This window comes from Panthera onca, chromosome B3 (assembly GCF_046562875.1).
Source record: "Panthera onca isolate mPanOnc1 chromosome B3, mPanOnc1 haplotype 2, whole genome shotgun sequence".
In the NCBI taxonomy this organism is placed as follows: domain Eukaryota; kingdom Metazoa; phylum Chordata; class Mammalia; order Carnivora; family Felidae; genus Panthera; species Panthera onca.
The window spans coordinates 137,359,593-137,382,733 of NC_138344.1; the positions used below are offsets into that span (position 1 = coordinate 137,359,593).

The following is a 23,141-nucleotide window of genomic DNA, read 5'->3' on the forward strand; positions in this document are numbered from 1 at the left end:
AGAGGGGCCTGGAGGCCGGTCAGGAAGCAGCCTGGCTGAGGCCGGGCCCCGAGTGCAGGGCCGCAAGTCTGGAAACCAGAGGGCAAGGAGCTGGGACCTGGGGGCCAGCTCCGGGAGGCCCGGGCGCGGCGGGCAGGGAGGGTCGGCGTGCGCGTGTCCCCGCATCGAAACCGCAAGAAATAACCCCATCCATCGGGCCGGCTCTGCCAGGGCGCCCGCGCTCTGCCAAGCGCACCAGTAAGTCATTCGCCCCCATGTTCCGTCCCTCCTGCAAGGCGGCAACCATCGCCCCACCCCCACCCCACCCCACCCCCAATGAGCTGAAACCCAAGGTGCTCCAGAAACTGTCCTAAGGCGCCACAGCCACGGCAGGGACTCGAACCCCGGGAGCAACCCTCTTCCCGGTCTCCCTTCACAGAAGGCTTTCACCACCACGAGGGTCCCGGAGCCGCCAACAGCCCCTCTGTACGCAAGGGGGAGAGGGCTCTGCTCACACTCTGTAGCTAGGAAGTGAGGTCGCAGGAGGGCACGGGACTCGCTTCTGGCCACGCAGCTATGCGGCGTCAGAGCTGGATGGGAACTCACATCCCGGCCACTCTGGAGAAGAGTCACCCTGGACGCACATCACTGAGCTGGGGTGGGGGGAGGGGGTGGGCACGAGACCCCGACCCCAGAGTGAGGCCCCACGGACTGCGGAGGTGGAAAAGTCACCAGACGCTCCCTTCACCAGATGGCAGGAGCGAAATGTTTTCTTTCTTATTGCAAAATTGGTTTTGAAATGTCAAGGCCCAGAAAATAGCATGCCTGAGCCCCATGGGAGAGCCAGAGGCGGAGCCCCTGGACGTGACCCCCTCCGCCTAGGCTCTGAGTCAAGTCCCTGGGGGCTCGGCCGGTGGGCGTGCTCCCCTCCGGTTTCCACCCTGGCCTGGCCGAGGGCTGTTCCCAAGGACCACCCTTGCCTTGGCTGCAGCCCGACCCACCACCGGAGGGGAATGGCCTGCCGGTAGAAGGGTGCAAGGTTCAAAGGGATTAGCAACCCTTGGCCTTGAAACAGCAAGTACACACGCAGGGCCGCGGTGTTCTGGGACACAGACTATCAGGAGCTGGGGCCAGAGCTCGGGGGCAGGGGGAGGGTTGCATTTCACAAGCACATACACACAAGCAAACGGGAGGGCATCCCAAGGAGAGGCAACAGCACGGGACAGAGACCTACAGACAGGAAATCTAGGCTGTCTGCCACCAGGACAGGATCTGTGCTTGGTAGATGGGACGGCCGGGACAGCTGAGGCTGGAAGATGGGGTGGTGCAGACAGTGGCAGACTTTGGTGCCAGGTGAAGCTTGGTTTTAGTTTTGTGGGCAATGGGGAGCCACGGAAGGTTCTAGAGGAGGAGAATAAGCATCAATAACATCACGAGATCCTGTGCGGCCTGGATTATGTGTATAATCCCCCATTCCCCTTTATGCTGTGAGCCCCAGAGTAAAGTGTACCTCGCCGTCTCCACTGCCCCAGGACCCCCCACGGGGATGGCCAGTGATGCTCTGGACTCAGCCCTGGGCTCAGGTCCTGACAAGATAGGTTCCTAGAGTTTGGGCCCATCACCGCGTCTAGGAATCACATTCTATTATTGAAAACTGGGGACCATAAAACCACATTCACAGGGCTTTTGTGAAATTCAACATGAAAGCTGACGGTGCGGCCCTGGGCACGTGACAAACAGGTGCCGAATGAATGTCGGGTCCCCTCCGTCTGACCTGTGAGGACCAATCATTTGATAAATGCCTCCTGGTGACAGTAACAATGCGGATGAGGACCGAGGCCAAGTCCGACAACAGAAGGGTCTCCGGGCCAACTCCTCTCCTTGAATCCCTGACCTTCCTTCCAAGTTTCCAACCCACCATCCCCCTGTCGCAGCAACGACATCCAAGCTCCCTGGCTCAGTGTTCCAGGCCGTCACCCTCTGACCCCTGACCGCCCGTCTGGCCCTGTCCCCGGCTCCTGCCTGATGGCTGGTGCTACCCCAACCCAGCCTTGCTGGGGCCCTGAGCACGTGCCTCGGGCTATGCCCACCTGCTGGGTCTCTCTCCTCAGCTGCTCTCTCCCCCTAGAGCCCCCTCCTCTCCACCCTCACCCCTGCGGCCCCCAGCCTGGCGACCTCGTCTGTCTTTCAGCTTCAGCAATAAAGTCACTTGTCCCCAGAGGCCTGATGCCCCAGGCTGCCTCAGAGAGTCCCGGGTTCTCTGCTCACTCCACTGTCCAATTGGGAAGCCTCTGGCCGTATGACTTAAAAGTGGTCCCCCACTCTCTGCCCTGCCGGGCGCGGTTTTACTGTGAATGCCCGTCTCCGATCATCTGAGAGGCACGTGTCCTGGCAGGGAAGCAGAAAGCCCATCCGACAAGGAATCAGAAGACTCAACTTCCAGGCTGGAATGTCCCACCCGGAGACCTTTTCAACGTGGACAAGGCACCTCTCTGAGACTCAGTTTCCCCATGCATAAAATGCAGACCATGGCTCTCCCTTCGTGACGTGGTTGTGAGCCTTAAACCATCGGCCCTGAAAAGATGATACGAATTTTCTTCATTTTGACTGTTTCCAAAACGAGGATTGGGTATTTTCAATAAGATGCACAAAATCAGTGAGACAGCACACCCAAGAAAGCACGCAGGACACTGGGTGTGCGGCCAGCACCCCTTCTAGCCTGGTCAGGAGATCAGTTTGTGTACGAGAAGGTGGTCCCCCCCCCCCTTAAAAGCGACCATTGTTAGCTGTCTATCCCAATGGGTGTGACCCCAGAGATGCGTAAGTCATGGCTTTGCCTACACGTGGGCAACGGAGGCCCAGAGAGGGATAGGGACTTGGCCGAGGTCACACAGCACTTTCACATCAGCATGGAGCCTATAACCCAGGTTCTGCCCCCTGGCCCCCTGGCCCCTTGGCCTGAAGCAGATGCCCTCAGATGAGGGCACCATAATGCCAGGCCAGGCACGGGACACCAGCACTTCCGGTAGGCATAGCACCACACGCCTGAGGCCTGCCTCGTGCCAGGTGGGGAGCAAGGCCAGACCCTGGCCCTGGAGAAGCTGGCAGGTCACTTCTCACAGGGCAGAACCCTTCTCCACCCTCCTGAAGGCCAATCTGGGCCCACCCAGACCCGGCCCAGGGAAGCCGGGAAGCGGCAGGAAGGACTGGGCTGGGGACCCCCCAACCCCGCCACCCCCCCCACCCCCTCCGCCCCGGCCACAAGGTGCCTCTGCCAGGACGGGACAACCAGAAAGCCCCTCTAGCCCCTTCCTATGCAAGTGTGGTCCCAGGACCAGGGAGCGTGTTAGACATGCCAGAGTTGGGGTCCACCCTGACCCCCTGGATCAGAATCGGCCCCCAAACCCAAATCCCCAGGAGATTCAAACACGTCAGAGTTTGAGAGAGACACTAGTCTAGTCCGCCCCTGCCATTTAAGAGTCAGGAAACACGAGGCCAGAGGGAGGGACACGGCCGAGGCCCCAGGGCTATGGAAGCCCCGGTCTGTGCGTACCTCGGTCTCCCGCAGCCTGGCCTCCAGGGCCGCCCGGGGCCCCTGGGTGTTGTCGTTGACCTGCAGCCGCTCCTGCACAGCCTTCATCCACTGCCGGGCTTCCTCCACGCTCCTGTCGAAGCCCTCCTGGGGCGGTTGAGTCATGGCACCTGCAGAGGCTGAAGGCAGGAACACGTGAGATCAGGCCAGCAGACGAGAAAGCAGGGTGACGCCGGATGGGGGTGGGGGGCAGCCAACGCTGGGGACAGGCCCACACAGCACCAGGGCCCCTCCCGGCAGGCACGTCCGCCTGGCCCCACAGCTGGGGGCGACCGTGGTCGTCAAAGGGCCAAAGGACCCGGGAGGAAGGACAGGTCTCTCCTGTGGGAGAAGGGAGAGCAGGTACAGGGCGCTGGGCTGGCCTCTCAGCTCCCCTGCTGGAGACTCAGGGGCAATTCTCCTCTGTCTCTGTGGGTTGAAGCCCCTCCGCAAGGGATCCCAAAACACATATACGGTCTGAGATGGGCACTACGGATAGCGAATCTTGAGCTGCATGGATCAAGAAGCCTCAACCGGGGGCGCCTGGGTGGATCAGTTGGTTAAGTGTCCAACTTTGGCTCAGGTCACGATCTCACGGTCCGTGAGTTCGAGCCCTGCGTCGGGCTCTGTGCTGACTGCTCAGAGCCTGGAGCCTGTTTCAGTTTCTGTCTCCCTCTCTCTCTGACCCTCCCCCGTTCACGCTCTGTCTCTCTCTGTCTCAAAAATAAATAAACGTTAAAAAAAAAAAAAAAAAAAAAAAAGAAGCCTCAACTGAAGAAACACAGTTTTGGGCCAGGCTGATGCCAGCCCCAAAACCACGCCTGAATATCACGATCTCAGGGCTGGGGGTGCCCATGACAGACAGGTGCCCTCTCGCTACTTCGCCACCAACTTGGGTCCACGGCAGACGTCACTGACGATCCACTGCCTTTGCATGTGAGACGATCCCCACCCGCTTTGCCCCCTTAAGCGACGCCTGCCTGCTGGCCTGGATCCTGCAGCCGAACCAGCCCTTGGCTACGCTGCCCACAGCTCCCTTCTCCTGACCTCGTAGCTGCGGACGCAGAGGCTCAGATTTTCGCGGGTAACTTTCTTAGAATCCCGTGCAGCCCAGGCAAGACTTTTCCTACATTCCGGTTCCAGTTGTCTGCTTATGGCAACTATCACCTACTTTGGATTAAAGTTATTTATATCTGCATCTTACGGGAAGGGATTGTACGTGGCTTATCTTCCAGCTCCCGCAACGCCTCGCACCATGGTGAAATGGCCCAGCATCGGTATAAAGTTCAATGCTGATGAACACAGCATTAGTTAAAAATGGCAAACAGGGGGCGCCTGGGTGGCTCAGTCGGTTGAGTGTCCGACTTCAGCTCAGGTCACGATCTCGCGGTCCGTGAGTTCGAGCCCCGCGTCGGGCTCTGGGCTGATGGCTCGGAGCCTGGAGCCTGCTTCCGATTCTGTGTCTCCCTCTCTCTCTGCCCCTCCCCTGTTCATGCTCTGTCTCTCTCTGTCTCAAAAATAAATAAAAAAAATTAAAAAAAAAATGGCAAACAGGACAAAGCTAGAAACAGCCCAAATGCCCAATAACGGGGGGTTGGTTAAGGAAAGCACGATGCGCGTTTCAGGATATCACGCAGCCACTGAAAAGTATGCCTAAAATGAATTTAATAAGGGAGCATTCTTGCGATATAATGACACCCCCAAATTAGGCAAAATTGTATCTTTAGCAGACACGGCTCTCCACAACCAGTAAAAGCAAACAAAACCACAAAAGACTACCCTCACAGGGAAAGGTTGGGCGGTCTTGCCACGATGTGTCCACGTGACAAGGGGTGTGGGCTGCAGTGGCCCGAGTCACATCCCACGTGACCTCAGGCCTCTCTTTTCCGGGCACAGTGTTCTCGGAGGCCACTTGATTACGGATTTGCGTGCGGATGGTGGGAACACACAGTTGGGAGTTTTTGTGTCCTTATTTTTCCTTAGGCGTCTTGTGAACTTTCTAGAAAGAGCGAGCATCACTTTCAACTTACACAGTCTCTTGACCTCGGCTGAACTGCGTTGGCCCTCTCTTCTGGATCGGCAGTCGGTGGTTCAACAAGCTCGGACAGAGGATTTGAACACCGCCCCCCACCGCCCTGGGTGGGCTTTGCCACCAGATTGCAGGGGACAGCTGTCACCGCCAGGGGACGCTGTCGGCGGCGAGGGAGACCTGGGCCTGCGGCTCAGAGCTCAGTCTCCCAGCCTGTTCTCCTTTCAGAGCTGTTTGGAGTTTTTCTAACCATTTAATATGTTCCCTGAAGCCACTCCCAGTCTTTGAATGCTTCGTTTGTAAAGCACAGGAGACTGTGCGGGCGTTTAAATTGGTTCATTGTGACTTTAATCACTTGTCTAGTGTGGGACTTGATTGGCTTCCAAGAGCTCGGCTTTTACGTAACTTGACCGAGCGAGGAACGGGAGGGGCAGGGACGAGTCTCCCAGAGTCTCACATGGCACAACGGTGGCGGGGAAACGCTGCCCTAATCACCGAAAGGCATGAAGAGCCCTTCTCTGCTCAGGTCAGGATCTCAGGGTTGGTGAGTTCGAGCCTCCAGTCAGGCTTTGCACTGACAGCGTGGAGCCTGTTTGGGATTCTCTCTCCCCGCCCTCGCTCTCTGCCCCTCCCCCACTCGTGCTCCCTCTCTCTCTCCCTCTCTCTCTCTAACACAAATAAAACGTTTAAAATTTTTTTTCAAACAGACTGAACTGAGTCAATGAAGTACACACACGTGCACGCACAGGCACAGGCTTCTTTATTAAATCACACATTAAATCACCAGCGCTAACGCTGGGTCTAAAAACTACCAGAATTTCGAAGTAGCGACGAGCAGACACGACATCTCAAGATACGTACAACCTCACTGCAGCGTGAAAATAGGTGTGACGGGGTTACCAGCACCGCTAAGGCGAGACAGGGCTTCGCTTCGGCTTTGCCTCGTACCTAATGGAGGGAACCGCTGTCAGGTAGAGGGTGCGAGGCGATGAGACTATGGTTTCCCATCCGAGTTCTGGGCCCCTAAATGGCCTCTCAGACCCGGACCTTGGGGAGGAAGCCTGCTCTATGCCTTCTCACGTAGGAAGGGGAGCCTGTTTTGTTACACGAGGTTGAGTTTCAAGAATCAAATGGGCAGCTCAAGAAAAGCCCACCCACAACTGATGTAAGGACCAGGAGGGCATCCCTCACTGAAAGCTTCCTGGGAATCTGTCTTGTGGAAGCCAGGGGCAGAGGTGTGGCTCTGGGGGGGGGGGGGGGGGTGCGGGGGGGAACGGGGACAGACCCACGTGAGCTTTGAGAGACGCCGACCACAGGGCCACAAAAGAGGGCTTGTCACCCGGCCTGGAGCCAGCAGGGCCGAGTGGAGGTGTTTGTTGCTGCGGGCTGTGGGAGGCTCCTGGGGGATGGTGAGGCTGGAACGTGGGAACTGGGAGGAGGTGACTGGAGGAGGCTGGTGGGGGCGGGGCGGTGTGCAAGGGCCAGATCACAGCCTTTGGAGCCAGGTCCAGGGCCCTGGGGACAACAGGGAGCCAGCAAATGTTCGGGTGGTGGTGACACAACTACTCTAGGCTTCAGACAGGTGACCCTGGCCAGGGAGGGTAGGGAGGGGAAATACAGTGGGGGGGCAGGGGTGGAGGCTGGGGGTCAGTGCAGGCAGGGACAGCTGCGGGAGGCCAAGGACCATGAGGGAAGGACGAGGGAGGGAGCACGCAGGCATGCCTCTCCGGAGGAGAGTTCTCAGCCTTGGCAGGTTTGTTTGTCTGTCCTTGGACGGGTTGAACGGACATAGTATTAAAAAATGGGACTACCCAGGGGCGCCTGGGTGGCTCCGTTAGTTATGTGTCTGACTCTTGATCTCGTCTCAGGTCATGGTCTCACAGTTCGTGAGTTCGAGCCCTGTGTCAGGCTCTGTGCTGACAGTGTGGAGCCTGCTTGGGATTTTCTCTCCCCATCTCTTTCTGCCTCTCTCCTGCTCTCTTTCTCTTGAAAAAATAAATAAACTTAAACATTAAAAAAAATGGGACTATGTATTTTCCAAACATTTTGGAGAAAGAAAGAGAGAGAGGAAGGAAGGAAAGAAGGAAGGAAGGAAGGAAGGAAGGAAGGAAGGAAGGAAGGAAAGAAAGAGAGAGAGGAAGGAGGGAAAGAAGGAAGGAAGGAAGAAAAGAAAGGGAAAGAGAGAGGAAGGAAGGAAGGAAGGAAGGAAGGAAGGAAGGAGAAAAAGGGAGAAGAAGGAAGAAAGGAAGGAAAGAAAGAAAAAGGGAAAGAAGGAAAGAAGGAAGGAAGAAAAGAAGAGACAAAAGGAGAGGAAGGAAGGAAGGAAGGAAGGAAGGAAGGAAGGAAGGAAATAAAGAGAAAAAGGGAGAGGAAAGAAGGAAGGAAGAAAGAAAGAAAGAAAGAGAAAAAGAGACAAAGGAAGGAAGGAAAGAAAGAGAGAGAGGAAGGAGGGAAAGAAGGAAGGAAGGAAGAAAAGAAAGAGAAAGAGAGAGGAAGGAAGGAAAGAAGGAAGGAAGAAAAGAGAAAAAGGGAGAAGAAGGAAGAAAGGAAGGAAAGAAAGAAAAAGGGAAAGAAGGAAGGAAGAAAAGAAGAGACAAAGGGAAAGGAAGGAAGGAAGGAAGGAAGGAAAGAAAGAGAGAGGTAAGGAAGGAAGAAAAGAAAGAGAAAGAGAGAGGAAGGAAGGAAAGAAGGAATGAAGAGAAAAGGGAGAAGAAGGAAAAAAGGAAGGAAAGAAAGAAAAAGGGAAAGAAGGAAAGAAGGAAGGAAGAAAAGAAGAGACAAAGGGAGAAGAAGGAAGGAAGGAAGGAAGGAAGGAAGGAAGGAAGGAAGGAAATAAAGAGAAAAAGGGAGAGGAAGAAAGAAAGAAAGAAAGAAAGAAAGAAAGAAAGAAAAAAGAGACAAAGGAAGGAAGGAAGGAGGGAAAGATGGAAGGAAGGGAGAAGGAAGGGAGGGAGAGAGGAGGGAGGGAGGGAGAAGGAAAGGAAGAAAATGTGCTCAGGGTTAAAAAAAAAAAATGCTGTTCCCATTTCCAAGTCCAAGAAGCAGCCCTGTGGTGTGGCTACAGGTGGCCAGAGACTGAGCCTCCCCGTGTGTCTCTGGGCTGTCCCTAAGGAATCAGCGAGAGAGCCAGGCAAAAGGACATAGCCCTTTGCGGTTCGGGCTGGTGCTGGTCTGCCGGCAGAGAGAGAGAGATAGAGATAGAGAGAGAGAGAGAGAGAGAGTAAATAAACTGCCTTGGTTTCCAGCATCCTGTGTGGTTATCACAAATGACAGCCGGAAGAGAGGTGACATTTTTGCCTTGACAACAGGCAAGCGGGGCCAGGGCAGAGGAAGAGCCTCGATCAAGACAGATCAGGTGCTGAGAGGGAGCTGGGTCCACAGCCACAGGTCGGTGAGAAGAACACGGTGACAGGAGCCCGGCAAGATTCGCAGGCTTGACCAAGATCAAAAGCGGAGAGCTTAACCAGAGCCTCAGCGGGAGGCTGAGGACAAAGGGAGGGGGCAGAAAAGTCCTCAATCAGGGCGCAGCGAGGGGCGGTGGGTGGCTCAGCCGGCTAAGCCTCCGACTTTAGCTCAAGTCATGATGTTAGGGTTTGTGGGATCGAGCCCCACGTCGGGCTTTGTGCTGACAGCCTGCTTGGGATTCCCTCTCCCTCTTGTGCGCTCTCTCTCTCTCTGACCCTCCCCCACTCGCTCTCTCTCTCTCAAAATAAATAAACTCAAAAAAAAAGTTTAAAGGGGCACCTGGGTGGCTCAGTGGGTTAAGCGTCTGACTTTGGCTCAGGTCACGATCTCGCCGTTCGTGGGTTCAAGCCCCGCGTCAGGCTCTGTGCTGACAGCTCAGGGCCTTGAACGTGCTTTCGATTCTGGGTCTCCCTCTCTCTCTCTGTCCGTCCCCTGCTCACTTTCTGTCTCTCAAAAATGAATAAACCTTCAAAACAAAAGTGAAAAAGAAATAAACGTGCAGTGGGCAAAGGGTGCTGGAGATGTGATATAGCCTTAAAAAAAAAAAAAAAAGACCATCCAGGAAAGGCAAGGGCACTAACCCGGCTGCCATGATAAATGGCCCACTCTGTGCTGGGCACTTGGGCTCCGGTCCCCGTGGCACCTGGACCTGAGGGGTAGGTAACGCGGAAGACAGCAGATAGAGCCGTGCACTGCGGCTGATTGGGGGTGGGGGGAGGGGCCAAGAAGCTCCCAGGAGACAGAAGGGAAGCCAGAGGCCGGCCACCCCCACCACTCAACTGGAAGGACGAAGGTGACGTCATCAGACCCGGGCTGGGAGCCCCGAGCAGCAGGTGCTGAGTCCTGGCAGTGACAAAATTGCCTGCCAGTGACTGCCTACTGGGGCTCCAAGCCCCATCTCCTGAAGGGGGTCCGTCGGCACAGACCCCACTCCCCCCTTCCCTTCCCTTTCCTGGGACCTACGAAGCTGAGGCTGCACGGTGGAGACCCCTATTTGGCTTTGCGGTGCCCCCGGTAAGGGGCAGACACCGTAAGGACCAGGCTGGGACAGTCCCCTGCCTCGGTCCCTCCGACACAGTCTCTGGGAATGTGCAAACACAATAATCCAGCTTGCCATGTGGTGATGCGGACCCTGTAAGAATCCTGCTTAGGACCCGACCACATCCCATTAGGGAACACCCCAGAACGTGACACCGGCCCCCTCCCGAGCAGAGAGGGGGCAAAGTCAGGTTCACAGAGCGGCTGTCATGTGGCTAGTATCAATTTACAAAGGTGGAAACGGGGCGCCTGGGTGGCTCAGCTGGTTAAGCATCCGACTCTTGGTTTCGGCTCAGGTCACGATCTCCTGGTTTGTGAGTTCGAGCCCCGCCGTCGGACTCTGCGCTGATAGCCTGGAGCCTGCTTGGGATTCTCTCTCTCCCTCTCTCTCTCTCTGTCCCTTCCCTGCACGTGTGCACGCTCTTGCTCTCTCCCCCTCTCTCTCTCTCTCTCAAAATAAATAAATAAGCTTAAAAAAAAAAAGACGGAAATAGATTCAGAAAGGAAAACAGCCTGCCAAAAGTGGCTGGTGCAGGATTAACAATAATAATCGTAACAGCCAGCATATATTTGGCATCGTGTGTGTACCCGACTCTAGGATAAAGGGCTTATAGCTGTTAACTCATTTCTTCTCCAAAGACCCACCCAGAGACTTGTTATTGCCCCTACATTATTGCGGAGAAAACTGCCAATCAATGATACTAAGAACACAGCCCAAAGTCAGAGGGATTCTAAGTAGCAGGGGCAGGACTCGAACTCAGGATGGCCCAAGTCCAAAGTCTGTGCTCTTTGTTTTTTGTTTTTTTTTAACGTTCATTTAGTTATTTTGCAAAGAGAGTGAGAGGGAGAGACAGAGCCTCCCGAGCATAATCCATGCTCAGCACAGAGCCCGACGCAGGGCTCGATCTCACGACCGCGAGGTCACGACCTGAGCCGATAGCAAGAGTGGGATGCTTAACCAACCGAGCCGCTCAGGTGCCTTTGCTCTTAAACACCACAGCCCTACCCGGCTTCCACACCCCTGCCCGTGCGCCCCCAAACCTCACTGGGAGCGGCCCGTGCCGTGCGGGGAGCCTGAGGCAGCCTGCCCTCTTTGGATCATCTTTGAGGAACATCCAGGTTCCAGGAAGGCCACTGCAGGGGTAGATCTGGGCCTCTGCTCAGGAATCTGGAGTCAGAGACAATAACCTGAGGCCCCCCCACAGCCTCAGTCATACAGTGCCTGGCCACCGACATTTGTTCCGGAACCCAGAGGCTTCAGGACGCGGACCCGGGTAAACTCCCGCCCCCCTGGCAGGCTCTATACGCAGGGACAGCCCGGTGCACCTGCTCCGCCAGCCTGGCCAGGGGCCCCCACCACACGCTGACCCAGCGCCCAGGGAACGGGGCGCGTTCCCCTCCGGTGACTCCCTCAGCTTCCCCGTGACTCATTCCTGCCCTGCCGCCCTTTCCACCCTCGCTCTTCCCACTGCTCTCACACACGCAGATGGAATTTCAGGAACCAGCGGGCAGCTGGTTTTAATCCCAAAGCTTATTCCCAGTGGATTCTGGGAACACGCTCTTTTGTTGACGTACAGCAGGCAACGATGTGGCCAGGCCATCGTTCACAGCGTCGCCCGGCGCGGCCCGAGGCTCCTGGGGGATTCTGTCCTGCGTGGCGTTTGCAGAAGATGATGCTGACAGCAACGTGCAAAGAGCAGGGAAAGAACCCTCACGCCATCTTGGCTGATCTTTTAACGACCCTCGAAGGTGGCTGAGTCCAGAGGTGGGATCGATCACTGGGCTTTATCCGGTCACAGAGGTAAGCACAGGCTCAGAGAGGCTAAGGGACCGCACCAAAGCCACACAGCCGGCAGGGCGCCCCAGCCCACCCTCTGCCCACTGCCTCGTAAACGCTTACACAGGAAACCCCGCGTAGTAACGGGGCCGCAGGGGCCGCTTCACAGTTCCAGCCACCAAGGGGACGGGCCAGCCCTGGCTTCACAACAAGGGCTCGGAGAGGGATTTTCAAACAGCTCTCTCTCCATCACGGATAAATGGTATCTGGCAGGGAAAACCAGCTGATCTCTGGCCCTGCTCCTGCCCCAGACACTCTGACTGTAAAACGGCATTTCCAATCACTCTAAATTGACCGAAGCCAAGCTCTCCTTCAAAAAGGCACGGCGTGGAGAACGCCAGGATTTCTACCCAGGGAACGCTCACCTTGGCAAGCGGGGTCAAAGGTCAAATATAAATATCCGCGAGGGGAGAGAATGCGCAGGGCACCTAAGAGAACGGGGGAGGGGTTGCGGGCAGAAGGCATCCCTGGGGCAGGGCAGGTGGCTTCGAGGTGTGGGGACATAGTTCCAAGGGCACAGGTGTGCTTGGCGGTGTGGGCAGGGTGGCCAGAGGTCAGGGAGGCAGGGACTGGCCGTCAGATGCAGGTCAGAGAGCGCTGGGGGCAGGGCGGCAGCACTGGTCGAAACTGGCTGGGACACAGGACCTCAGACCACAGGCCTAAGGGTGTGCAGGCCAGTCAACTCAGTCCTACTGGTCTCTGATTCAGAAGAGGGCCTTAGGTCGGTGTTGGTTTTTCACACCGCGGGTCGTGACTCAACCTCATTGCCCGGGCAATAAAAGCACCACCCACACTCCCACGTGTCTCGTAGGTGACATTCCCAAGGCCCTGGCCAGGAGGACAGCGCTCCATCTGGCCCCGGACAAGGCCAGCCCCAGGTGCCGCCCCAGCCCCCACCGCGCCTCCCTGAGACAATGACCCAATGGGGTGGAAGCCAGGATGGGATGTCAGCCCTCTGTCCCTGCACCTGCCCAGACCGCCCTTCCCAAGCGATCCACGGCAGCATCCGCGACAGCACGGACAGCAGCGACGGGCGTCCCTCCCCCTCCAGGCCTCTCACCGGCCCTGCGACGCAGAGCCTCATGCCAGGCCCCCAGCAGCTCACATTTTCTCTGGGGCAGGAATCATCCCCAGAGAGGGGTGACTCCCAAGTCCCTCCTGAACTCACCAGACCGGCCTGGCCTTCTGGCCCCACCTTCCTCACCTCCCACGGAACCAGGGCGCCCTCCCTGGACTTTCCGGTCCATCGACACCCCAGCCCACGGGAGCAGGTTGGGTCACAGTGACCCTAATGGAACACGGTCCCTAATGGAATACGCGTGAGCAAACGTCTTTAAAGAAAACCACGGTGGGGCGCCTGGGTGGCGCAGTCGGTTAAGCGTCCGACTTCAGCCAGGTCACGATCTCGCGGTCCGTGAGTTCGAGCCCCGCGTCAGGCTCTGGGCTGATGGCTCGGAGCCTGGAGCCTGTTTCCGATTCTGTCTCCCTCTCTCTCTGCCCCTCCCCTGTTCATGCTCTGTCTCTCTCTGTCCCAAAAATAAATAAAAAACGTTAAAAAAAAATTTAAAAATTAAAAAAAAAAAAAAAAAAAAAAAAAAAAAAAAAAAAAAAGAAAACCACGGCTGCACCGGAACGTACTCTCAGAACCCACCCTTAGCAACGCTGACTTTAGAAATGAGAGCTTTCCACTTAGATGAAAATGTCTTTCAATTCGAAAGCATCGCACCAACATAGGCAGGTTTTTGTTTCTTTTTTTAACTTTGCCTTTGGTTTTATTAGACAAAAATTATAGAACGTCTCAGAGAGCTTGCGGTCTCTGATGAGGGAGCGTAAGGCAAGGTCACCCCCGCCCCCCCCTCCCCCTGCGCAAACGACCCCCCCACCCCGGGTGGGTCATGTGTGATATTCCTCGGGGACTCCCAGCTGCCCAAGAACAAAGGAAAGGACGGAAAACAACTGGTTAAATTGATCAGAGTCTCCGTCAGTGCACAAATACTCATCAATAGCCTAATCTCTGGGAACCCCCTACTGTCTTAATGATAACGCTTGGCTAGAGGGAAAAACAACCTTAGCTTGACATTAGCTAGGCCTCCAGTAATCTGTAAATCTTCTTTAGTGTGTGGAAATCCCTTTAAGAAACTTTCTCTTGGAGCGCCTGGGTGGCTCAGTCCTGTTGAGCGACTGACTTCAGCTCAGGTCATGATCTCACGGTTCATGAGTTCGAGCCCCGAGTCCGAGCCCCGAGTCGGGCTCTGTACTGATAGCTCAGAGCCTGGAGCCTGCTTCTGCTTCTGTGTCTCCCTCTCTCTCTGCCCCTCTATCTCTGTCTCTCTCAAAAATAAATTTAAAAAAAAATTTAAAAAAAAAGAAAGAAAGAAACTTTCTCTTGACTTCATCGGTCCCAACTCCACAGCATATAACCAGTTACCCGGCACAACCCCAGGGCCGTTCTCTCTGCCCATGGGTCCTGCCCCCCTTGCTTTCCTAAAATCACCTTTTTGCACAAAAGACATCTTCAAGAATTCTTTCTTGGCTGTTGACTCTGAACCCCCCACCAACACCCCCAAACCTCATCATTCTCCAGAAAGATCTTCCTCAGACCCCAATTTGAGAAACCCCGTGACTGGCGGATGAAGCCAGTGCTCCTTGGGCCCCTCAAGGATGAAGCTCCCACCTAACCCCAGTCTTATCTTACCGCACAGATGCTTCCAGAAGCTTAGAGTCGGGATGCTGCCCCACCCCCAGCGTAGCTCTGCCTGGTTAAGGCCTTCCCTACCCCACCCCTCCATACCTTCCTCCCTCAGACTCTTTCCTGTTCCCCTTTCCAAGATCCACTCACAGCCACTGAGAGGTGGAGACCTTCCCAGCTTCCTCTTTCTCCACACAAGGACGCTCCCTTCTTGGGCGCCCACAGGACGTGTGCACGCTGCGATTCACTGCGTGTTTACTAAGCACTTTGTGTGGATCTCCCCATGTTCTCCTCCCGACCTTGGAGGTCATTGCAATTATCGGTTCCATTGCACAGAAAGAAAATGGGGGCTTTGGAAGGCATGGCGTGGTTAGTGAGCCACAGACTCAGGATGGGACCCCGCAGCTCGGCAGTGCTGTTCGTATTTTATTGTTCATATTTGTTGGCACAGACAGGAGTTCTCTGAAGGAGGGCAGGGTCAGGTTCATCTTACTGATGAATCAACTGGAAGATGGCGTCGCCTTTATCTTTAACAGCTTGACTAGGAGTATGATTGATAAATAAACACGTGGTTAAACTGTACAATTTGTAGGTTTTGCCATATACACCCATGAAACCATCACCCTGGTCAAGATAAAGAACGCATCCATCACCCCCTGAAGTTTCCTGATCCCACTTCTGATCCCTCCCTTTGGCCCACACCCCGTCCCCGGCAACCGCTGATGTGCGCACCGTCCCTGGAGACTGCTTTTCGTTTTCTGGAGGATTTCACATAAATTGCATGACACCCTAAATTCTTTCTTTCTTCATTTCTGGCCTGGCTTCTTTCACTGGGCGCAACTTTTTTTTTTTTTTTTTTTTTTTTTTTCCGATACAACTACTCTGAGATGCATCCATGCTGTGGCCCATATGGATGGCTCGTCCCTTTCTGTGCTGAGTAATATCCCACGGTCTGTGCGGACCACAGGTGGTTCCCTCGGTCCACCCACTGATGGGGTGTTCGACGATTATGAATAATGCTGCTCTGAACACTTTGTGTGCAGACCTCGGCTTTCATGTCTCTCGCAGAGATACCTAGGAGCGGAGTGGCTCGCTCAGATGGCAGGTGTGTGTTGACATTTTTTTCAGAAACCGCCAGATTTTTGTGCAAAGCGGCCGCACCTCTGTCCATTCCCACCGGCGATGTGTGAAGCTGTTTCTGGCTCCTGCACACCCTCCCACAGCCAGTTTTCCAAACTTAACTCTTCTTTTAGGCGGGCCGTGATAGCTCATAGTGGTTGTAATCTGCAGTCCCCAAAGGCCAACCACCTGATTGACTTTCATCTGTATTTAGAACTCCTGTCCAAAGCTCCCAGGCTCCGAGGAGCACTTCCCAAGCCCCTCCTCCTTTAAGGCTGTGGGTGGCTCAGCTCCCAGGCTGTGGGCTGACGGCCAGAAGAGTGAGGAGCTGAGTGACAGGGGGACACGCAGCCAAGAGGAACCCAATCCAATTCCAAGGGCCCTGCCATCCGACTCCTTGAACAGGAGGTTCCCTGAGGACAAAAGCCAGCACCTCTAACCAACAGTCAGAAGCACGCACTGTGCTAAGGGCTCTCTGAGCTCTGAAACGGGGGTTCCCTGGGGTCCGTATGCCGTGCTCCTGCAGCTCCCAGACAGGCTGGGTTCAGAAGGGACCTGGATGCCTGCACAACTCAACGACCTCAGGCTGCAGGGCTGGGCTCACAGGATGATGGGATGCCCCAAGGAGCCAATGAAAGATTCTGCAGAGACCTCCCTGAGTCTCAGCACGTAATAATCGGACCACTTCTTAGGAATCTTACCTAGCTGTGGCATGTTATAGATGGGGAGACTGAGGCTTAGAGAAAGAAAGAGACCCACCCAAGATCTTGCTCAGTGGCAGAGCTATGGCCAGGATTTATCTTGGTATAAATACATCCGAGGTAATGCGCATGTCTTCAAATTGACCCACAGATAAAGAAACAATTAGCGACCATATTTACAGACAGTTAATTTTCAACAAGGGTGCCAAGGCAATTCGATGAGAAGTCTTTTCAACAAATGGTGTTGGGACAACTTGATAGCCACAGGCAAAAGATAGAACTTGGACCCCTACCTCACACCATATACACAAAGTAACTCAAAATAGATCAAAGACCAAAGTGTAAAAGCCAGACTATAAAAATCTTTTTTTTGTGTATTTTTTTAAAGTTTATTGATTTTATTATTTCTGAGAGAGAGAGCACACCCATGCAGGGGAGAGGCAGAGAAAGAGGGGAAGACACAGAATCCAAAGCAGCTCCAGGCTCTGAGCTGTCAGCACAGAGCCCTACACGGGGCTCGAATTCACAAACTACAAGATCATGACCTGAGCTGAAGTCAGACGCTCAACCGACCGAGCCACCCAGGTGCCCCTAGACCATAACACTCTTAGAGGAAAACATAAGCATAAATCATAAATCTTCCCGGCCTTGGATGAGGCACTGACTTCTTAGATGTGACAACAAAAGCACAAACAACAAAGGAAAATTAGATAAACGGGACTTTATCAAAATGATAAACTTGTGTTTTGAAGGACGCCACCAAGACAGCGAAGAGAAAACCCACAGGATGAAAGAAAAATCTGCAAATGATTTATCTGACAAGGGACTTCTATCTAGAAAGACAAAAGCCCAATCATAAAAGGGGCAAAGGAACTGAATGACATTTCTTCAAAGAAGATGTACGTACAGATAGCCAAAAAGCACATCAAGAGACACACAACATCATTAGCCACCAGGGAAATGCAAGTTAAAGCCACAAGATTATCACCACACACTCATTAGGATGCTTAGAATCAAAAAGACAGACAATAACAAAGTATGGAAAAAGACGCGGAAAACGTGGAAACAACATGTCCATCAACCTATGAGTGGATAAATAAAATGTGTTATATCCATACCATGGAATATTCTGCAGCAAGAAAAAGGGACGGAGCCCTGATGATCCTATAACACAAATGACCCCCAAAACATGATGCTAAATGAAAAAAGCCAATCACAAAGGACCACAGATGGCATGATTCCATGTACTTAAAATGTGCAGAACAGGCAACACTATAGACACGGAAGCAGACTGGTGTTGCCGAGGGCTGGGGCCGGGGGAGGACGAGGGCTGGGCAGGGTTTCTTCTTGGGGTAATAAAAATGTTCTAAAAATGATCACGGTAATGTCTGCACAACGCTGTGAATGTACTAAAAGGGATCAAATTGTATACTTTAAATTTTAAAAAAAATTTTTAAGTTTATTTTTGAGAGAGGGAGACAGAGACAGAGACAGAGCACAAGCCGGGGAGGGGCAGAGAGAGAGGGAGACACAGAATCCGAACCCGGCTCCAGGCTGAGCTGTCAAGCACAGAGCTCGACACGGGGCTCAGGCTCGTGAACTGCGAGATCATGACCTGGGCCGAAGTCAGAGGCTCAACCAACTGAGCCACCGAGGCGCCCCAAATTGTATACTTGAAATGGGTGAACTGTATGTGGTGAATTATATCTCAACAGAGCTGTTTTTTGTTTTTTAAGAAACAGTAAGAATCCGAAAACTAAGAGGGTTGTTCAAAAAGACCTAGCTTGAGCATCCATCTTTGCCCGAATTTCCTTAAAAATATACCCATCCAGGGGCGCCCGGGTGGCTCAGTCGGTTCAGCGTCCGACTTCGGCTCAGGTCATGATCTCACAGTCCGTGAGTTCGAGCCCCGCGTCGGGCTCTGTGCTGACAGCTCAGAGCCTGGAGCCTGTTTCGGATTCTGTGTCTCCCTCTCTCTCTGTCCCTCCCCCGTTCATGGTCTGTCTCTCTCTGTCTCAAAAACAAATAAATATTTAAAAAAAAAAATATACCCATCCAAAGGCCTCCAAGACTCTTGTATACCGCTGGTGATGGGTGGCTCACTACCTATTCCAGGTAACCTATCCTGGGGCTACAAAGCTGAGCAATCTCAGAGGAAACTACGAGAAGTGAGGCCCTCGGAAGCATCCCGACAGGGTCTGCAAGTCAAGGACACGCCATCTGGTATCGGGCATTCCCGAGAGGGACAAACCCTCCCTGTGAGAAGCTACTCGATTCGACGGCTTCTGCTGAGTTAACCATAAAAATATTTTTTACACTTAAGAGTCGGTCTCAATCTTCAGCTCCATCTTCTAGATCGGGACACCGAGATGGAGAAGCCACGTGGCCTGCCCAGGGTCCCAGAGCTAACAGCTGGGAGACAAGGGGTCAAATCTAAGACCCTATGACATGCACGGAGCCCCACATACCCTGCAGGTTATTAAGTTCACGGTCTGCATGACCATGAACTCTAAATGAGGCTGTTATGGGTGCCCAGGTGGAGAGGCACCCCAGAAGCTCGTGGAGCCTAGAGAACGGAGCAATGACGTCGATCAGGAGATCCAGGAAGGGGTTCACAGAGAAGGGGACACCCTGGCTGAGATGTGGAGGAGAAGCAGGGTCTGGATAAGACGCAAAGTGGCAGAGAGCATGACAAATAGATGCGCCCGGTGCCGGGAGGTGGGGAAGTGCAAGACCAAGTTCAGGCTGCAGCGCGGGCTTGGGAACTGTTAGAGAGAGGCAGAAAGATGCAGCTGTCAGAGAGCAGGCTGCACGGGGCCCGAACGGCACGGGATTCAAAGGGGTGCACTGACTTTCGTCTGCAGGCAATAGGGAGCCAGCGAGGGTCCGCGAGCGAGGGAGTGGCATCCTCTGGTCAGGGACGGACCCGCAAGCAGCCAGACAGCATCTGACCGACCACCTGAAAACAATGTTGGACCGAGCGGGCTCCTTGCCACCCGGCACGTCAATCCACACGCGGGGAAGCGCCTCGTAAAGTGTCACTTAACCCAAGGCATCGTTCTCCTCCGAAGCCTGCTCTTCAAACACAAGGGCGAGAGTTCAAGTCGAAAGATCTTTCCTCGACAACCGGTTGAACGTGCAGACATCTGATGAGCTGCGGAGAACAGCCTCCCGCCTCCCAGTGTTTGTGCTTGAAGCCTGCCCTCGTGGCCCCTCGGCCAGCAAAGCACGCAGCCACGCGCCGTGGTGGGTAACAGGTGTCCTGCCTGCTCTACCCTGTCCCCACCCCAAGCTCAGCTGTGACCTACAGTGGCCCTGGGAGCCGGGTGGGGGGCACGGGTGTCAGGTTCACCACGGATCTTGACCTTTCGGTGCCACGGGAGGTTGCTCTGGGTTGGGGCACATGTCAGCGAAAGTGCCCGCGTGGGAGGCCACCTGTTGTCTGCCAGGCACTGGCCAGATGCTCTCCATCCATCACCCACCAACACCAAGGCAGGGGTGACTGCGCCCCTTTACAGATGGGGAAACTGAGGCCCTGAGGGGCCACCTGCGCCGCCCAGGTCGGACAGCTGCTGAGGCACAGAGCTGGGAACAAGCCCGGGCCCGTCTGGCTCCATCACCCATGCCATGGTACAAAATGGTCTGCAAAATGAGGAAGTGAGTCAGGTAGGCAAAAGAAGGGAGGGGGCGGGTTCCTCTCTGAGTCAGAACAGGATTTCCCATCACACACCCGACCGGCCGCAGAGGCAGACAAGCTCGGGGGTGAACCCCAGAGGCTCAGGCTGACAAGGCCCCCAGGCGGGGCCAGCCCTCCACGGTGAGCGCGGCTGGGACGGGGGGGGCAAGCCCGAGAGGCACGCGTGGCTTGAAGTTGGCACTGATGGGCCTGGTGACGCCTCCCCAGCGGGTCTCTTGGGTGTCTGGCTCAGGGCACGCCCTCCAAGGACCCCGAGTGAGCAGGCAGAGACTCGGGTCGGGCCCATCTGTCTCCTAATCGAGAACCACAGCAGGCCTGACTTCCTCCGCCCCGCAGCCCGGGAGAGGCTCGGTGCCTTTACTGGCAAAGCTCGTCTCAACGCCTGCTCTGTGCCAGACGCTGCGGTCGTCGGTCGCCGTGAAGATCAGAGAGGAAGAGAACCACCAGGCCCTGCACCCTTGGGTGGCCTGGCAGCTCAGCGTCCCTTTACTCTTCTGGGAGATGGGCACGGTGTCCAGTTTTCTCCCACCCGGATCTCTAGGTCAAGGCGTTTCTCTACCTGAGCCCTTCTGCCACCCACCAGCTCATGTGTCCTATGGGAAGCACCTTTTCAGCATGTCTCTGTGAACCAAGGATTTTAATCCGCCCCCCGGGACAATGTTCGAGGAGCTCTGGAGGGGCCACGAGGGCCCCACGGACCCGGAACCTTAGGTCTCGTCTGGGGCCCGCTTGCTGTCCCGACGAGGTCCGCGGATCTCTCGGGACCCCCCTGGCTCGGGGAAGGCTAAAGCCAAGCCCTCCCTACGCCACTCATGGTGTTAACCATGAACATTTCTCATTGTAAGCGACCCAGAATATTCCACGGGGTGGATGTCACAAACCATCCTGAACCGTTGCCATTTTGCTGGACCGAAACGTTGCATTTTTGTTGTTGTTCTCCGCAGTTTGATTAGAGAATTTGCACATTTCTCGCTTATTTAACAATTGAGCAAGACCCTGGATCCCTGTGGCCACAAAGCAGAGCCCTTGATCTGTTACACCCACGCGGTATTTTTCTGACCAGGAGACATCATTTTCTTGGCCCCTCACTGCATCTTCAGCATCGGCGGCCAGCCCTCTTTTCTGAGCCATTTTCCACAAAGAAACGGAATTTGCGCTCACGTGGCCCTGGTTGCTGGGCTTGTGACAAGGATGATCAGAGAATAGTCAAAGCTGGGTGAGGTGGGGCGGCTGGGCTGGGCAAGGCAGGGTTCATCCTGGTGAGTCACTGGACCCCCTCCTCCCCCCACTCCCCCGCCGCCGCACCTCATCACAGTCACAAAGGCCTGCTTCTTCTGGAAGCTTCCTAACAGCTGGTAAGCCTCCGGAGCTAGCCTCCTTAGCAGATTCAGATCTAAGCCAAGTGCATTTAACTCCCCTGCCTTCACTTTCTCATCTGTAAAATGGGGGTAAGAAGAAGACCTCCTATCGCCGATCTGAGAATAAAGTGAGTTGTACTGGTAAAGAGCTCAGAACGGTACCGGTAAGCAGTGGGTGTTCTATCCATGTTTCAAAGAAATGATAAATTAGCAAATGCGGACACGAGGGAAAACAAGACGAAATGAAACAAAAGATGTGACATATAACAGGCCGGCAAAAAGGAAAGGATCGGGAAAATTCTGTGATAGCCGTCTCACGGACTCTGGGCCATTTACAAGGAAAACTGGGACAGGTCACACCGTGGCATAATGCTGCAGCTGACAAGAAGAAAGAGCATGCCGTGACACCCCGTGCATTCTGGACCAGGGGCCGGCAACGTTTCTCTGGAAAGGATCGGGGAGGATTTCGGGTTTCACAAGCCATGTGGTCTCTGTCGCTGCCACTCAGATCCACGGCTGTGGTGTGCAAACAGTCGTGGGTAATAGTAAGTGAGCCATGAGCGTGGCTGTATTCCAACAGCTTTGTTTATAAAAACAAGTGGCATGTGGCCAGTAGGCTGCAGTGTGCCAAGCCCTGCTGGCAACGTCAGCAAAAGCTGTGTCAAAAACAAAGATTGAAAGGAATATGGAAAAGACGAGGAGCTCTCTTAGAGCGGTGGGATCAGAGGGACACTTAAAACTGCGATTTCCTTAAGGGGATGGTTACAATTTTTTTTCATTTATTTTTTTAACATTTATTCACTTTTGAGAGAGAGAGACAGAACGTGAGCGGGGAAGGGGCAGAGAGAGGGAGACACAGACTCCGAAGCAGGCTCCAGGCTCCGAGCTGTCAGCACAGAGCCCGACGCGGGGCTCGAACTCATGAACCTCGAGATCACGACCTGAGCCAAAGTCGGACGCTCAACCGACTGAGCCACCCAGGTGCCCCACAAACTGCTTTTTTAATTAAAGGGCTTTAAAGTGACATACAGTCTAACAACAAATTAAGAGGTTTCTCTGTCCTGTTCGACTTTCAAAATAAGTTCAAATAAGTATTAAGCCCAGCAGTCACATTATGCCGCACAGAAAAGGTAGAGACTTTGAAGTACGGTCAGTCTGGGACTGAATCTGGCTGCTCCATGTACTAGCTGTGTGACCCTGGGCAAGTTTGTTACCCTCTCTGTTCCTAGCTTTCCTTGTCTGTAAAGCCAGACTAACAATGGCACCGAGGGGCATACAAAGGCTTGGCGCTGAGCCTGGGGCCCAGTAGGGCTCGCCTCTCAGACCCACAGGGACCCACAGGGGCCCCGGTCGTCACCAAGAACAAGGCAGCCTAGGAAGCCCAGCACGCTTTACTTTCCGGGGAAGAAAAACGCCCTCCCATGGTTTTCAGGTTTGGCTTAGAAAACGACACAGAACAACTTGAACATCGCTTTTCAATTAAGAAAAGGCACTCCAGCTGTGGGACGAACAGCCCAAGGAAAACAGGGTTCGTTCCAGATGGGGGGGGGGGGCGGTTCTTGGAGGCGGCACGCCCTGGGGGCTGTGCTCACTGAACCCTGGCGAGAGCCATGGCCCCTCGGAGCCAAATCCCTGCCCGAGCCTCAGGCATCAGGGTA

General features: G+C 54.5%; 1 protein-coding gene across 7 annotated transcripts in view; it reads right to left on the reverse strand.

Annotated features, from left to right (window-relative positions):
* Positions 1-23,141, reverse strand: part of SYNE3 (spectrin repeat containing nuclear envelope family member 3) — a 105,192-nt gene that overhangs the window by 66,250 nt on the left and 15,801 nt on the right. For 5 of the 7 annotated variants that reach the window (XM_060620682.3, XM_060620681.3, XM_078447873.2 and 2 more), the window contains exon 2: positions 3,533-3,690. In XM_060620682.3, coding sequence (XP_060476665.3) covers positions 3,533-3,690 — 158 coding nt within the window. Of the gene's footprint in view, positions 1-3,532; positions 3,691-4,597; positions 4,691-5,580; positions 6,192-23,141 lie in introns of those variants that run through there. The other 2 variants (XM_078447874.2, XM_078447875.2) reach the window with 2 other exon arrangements.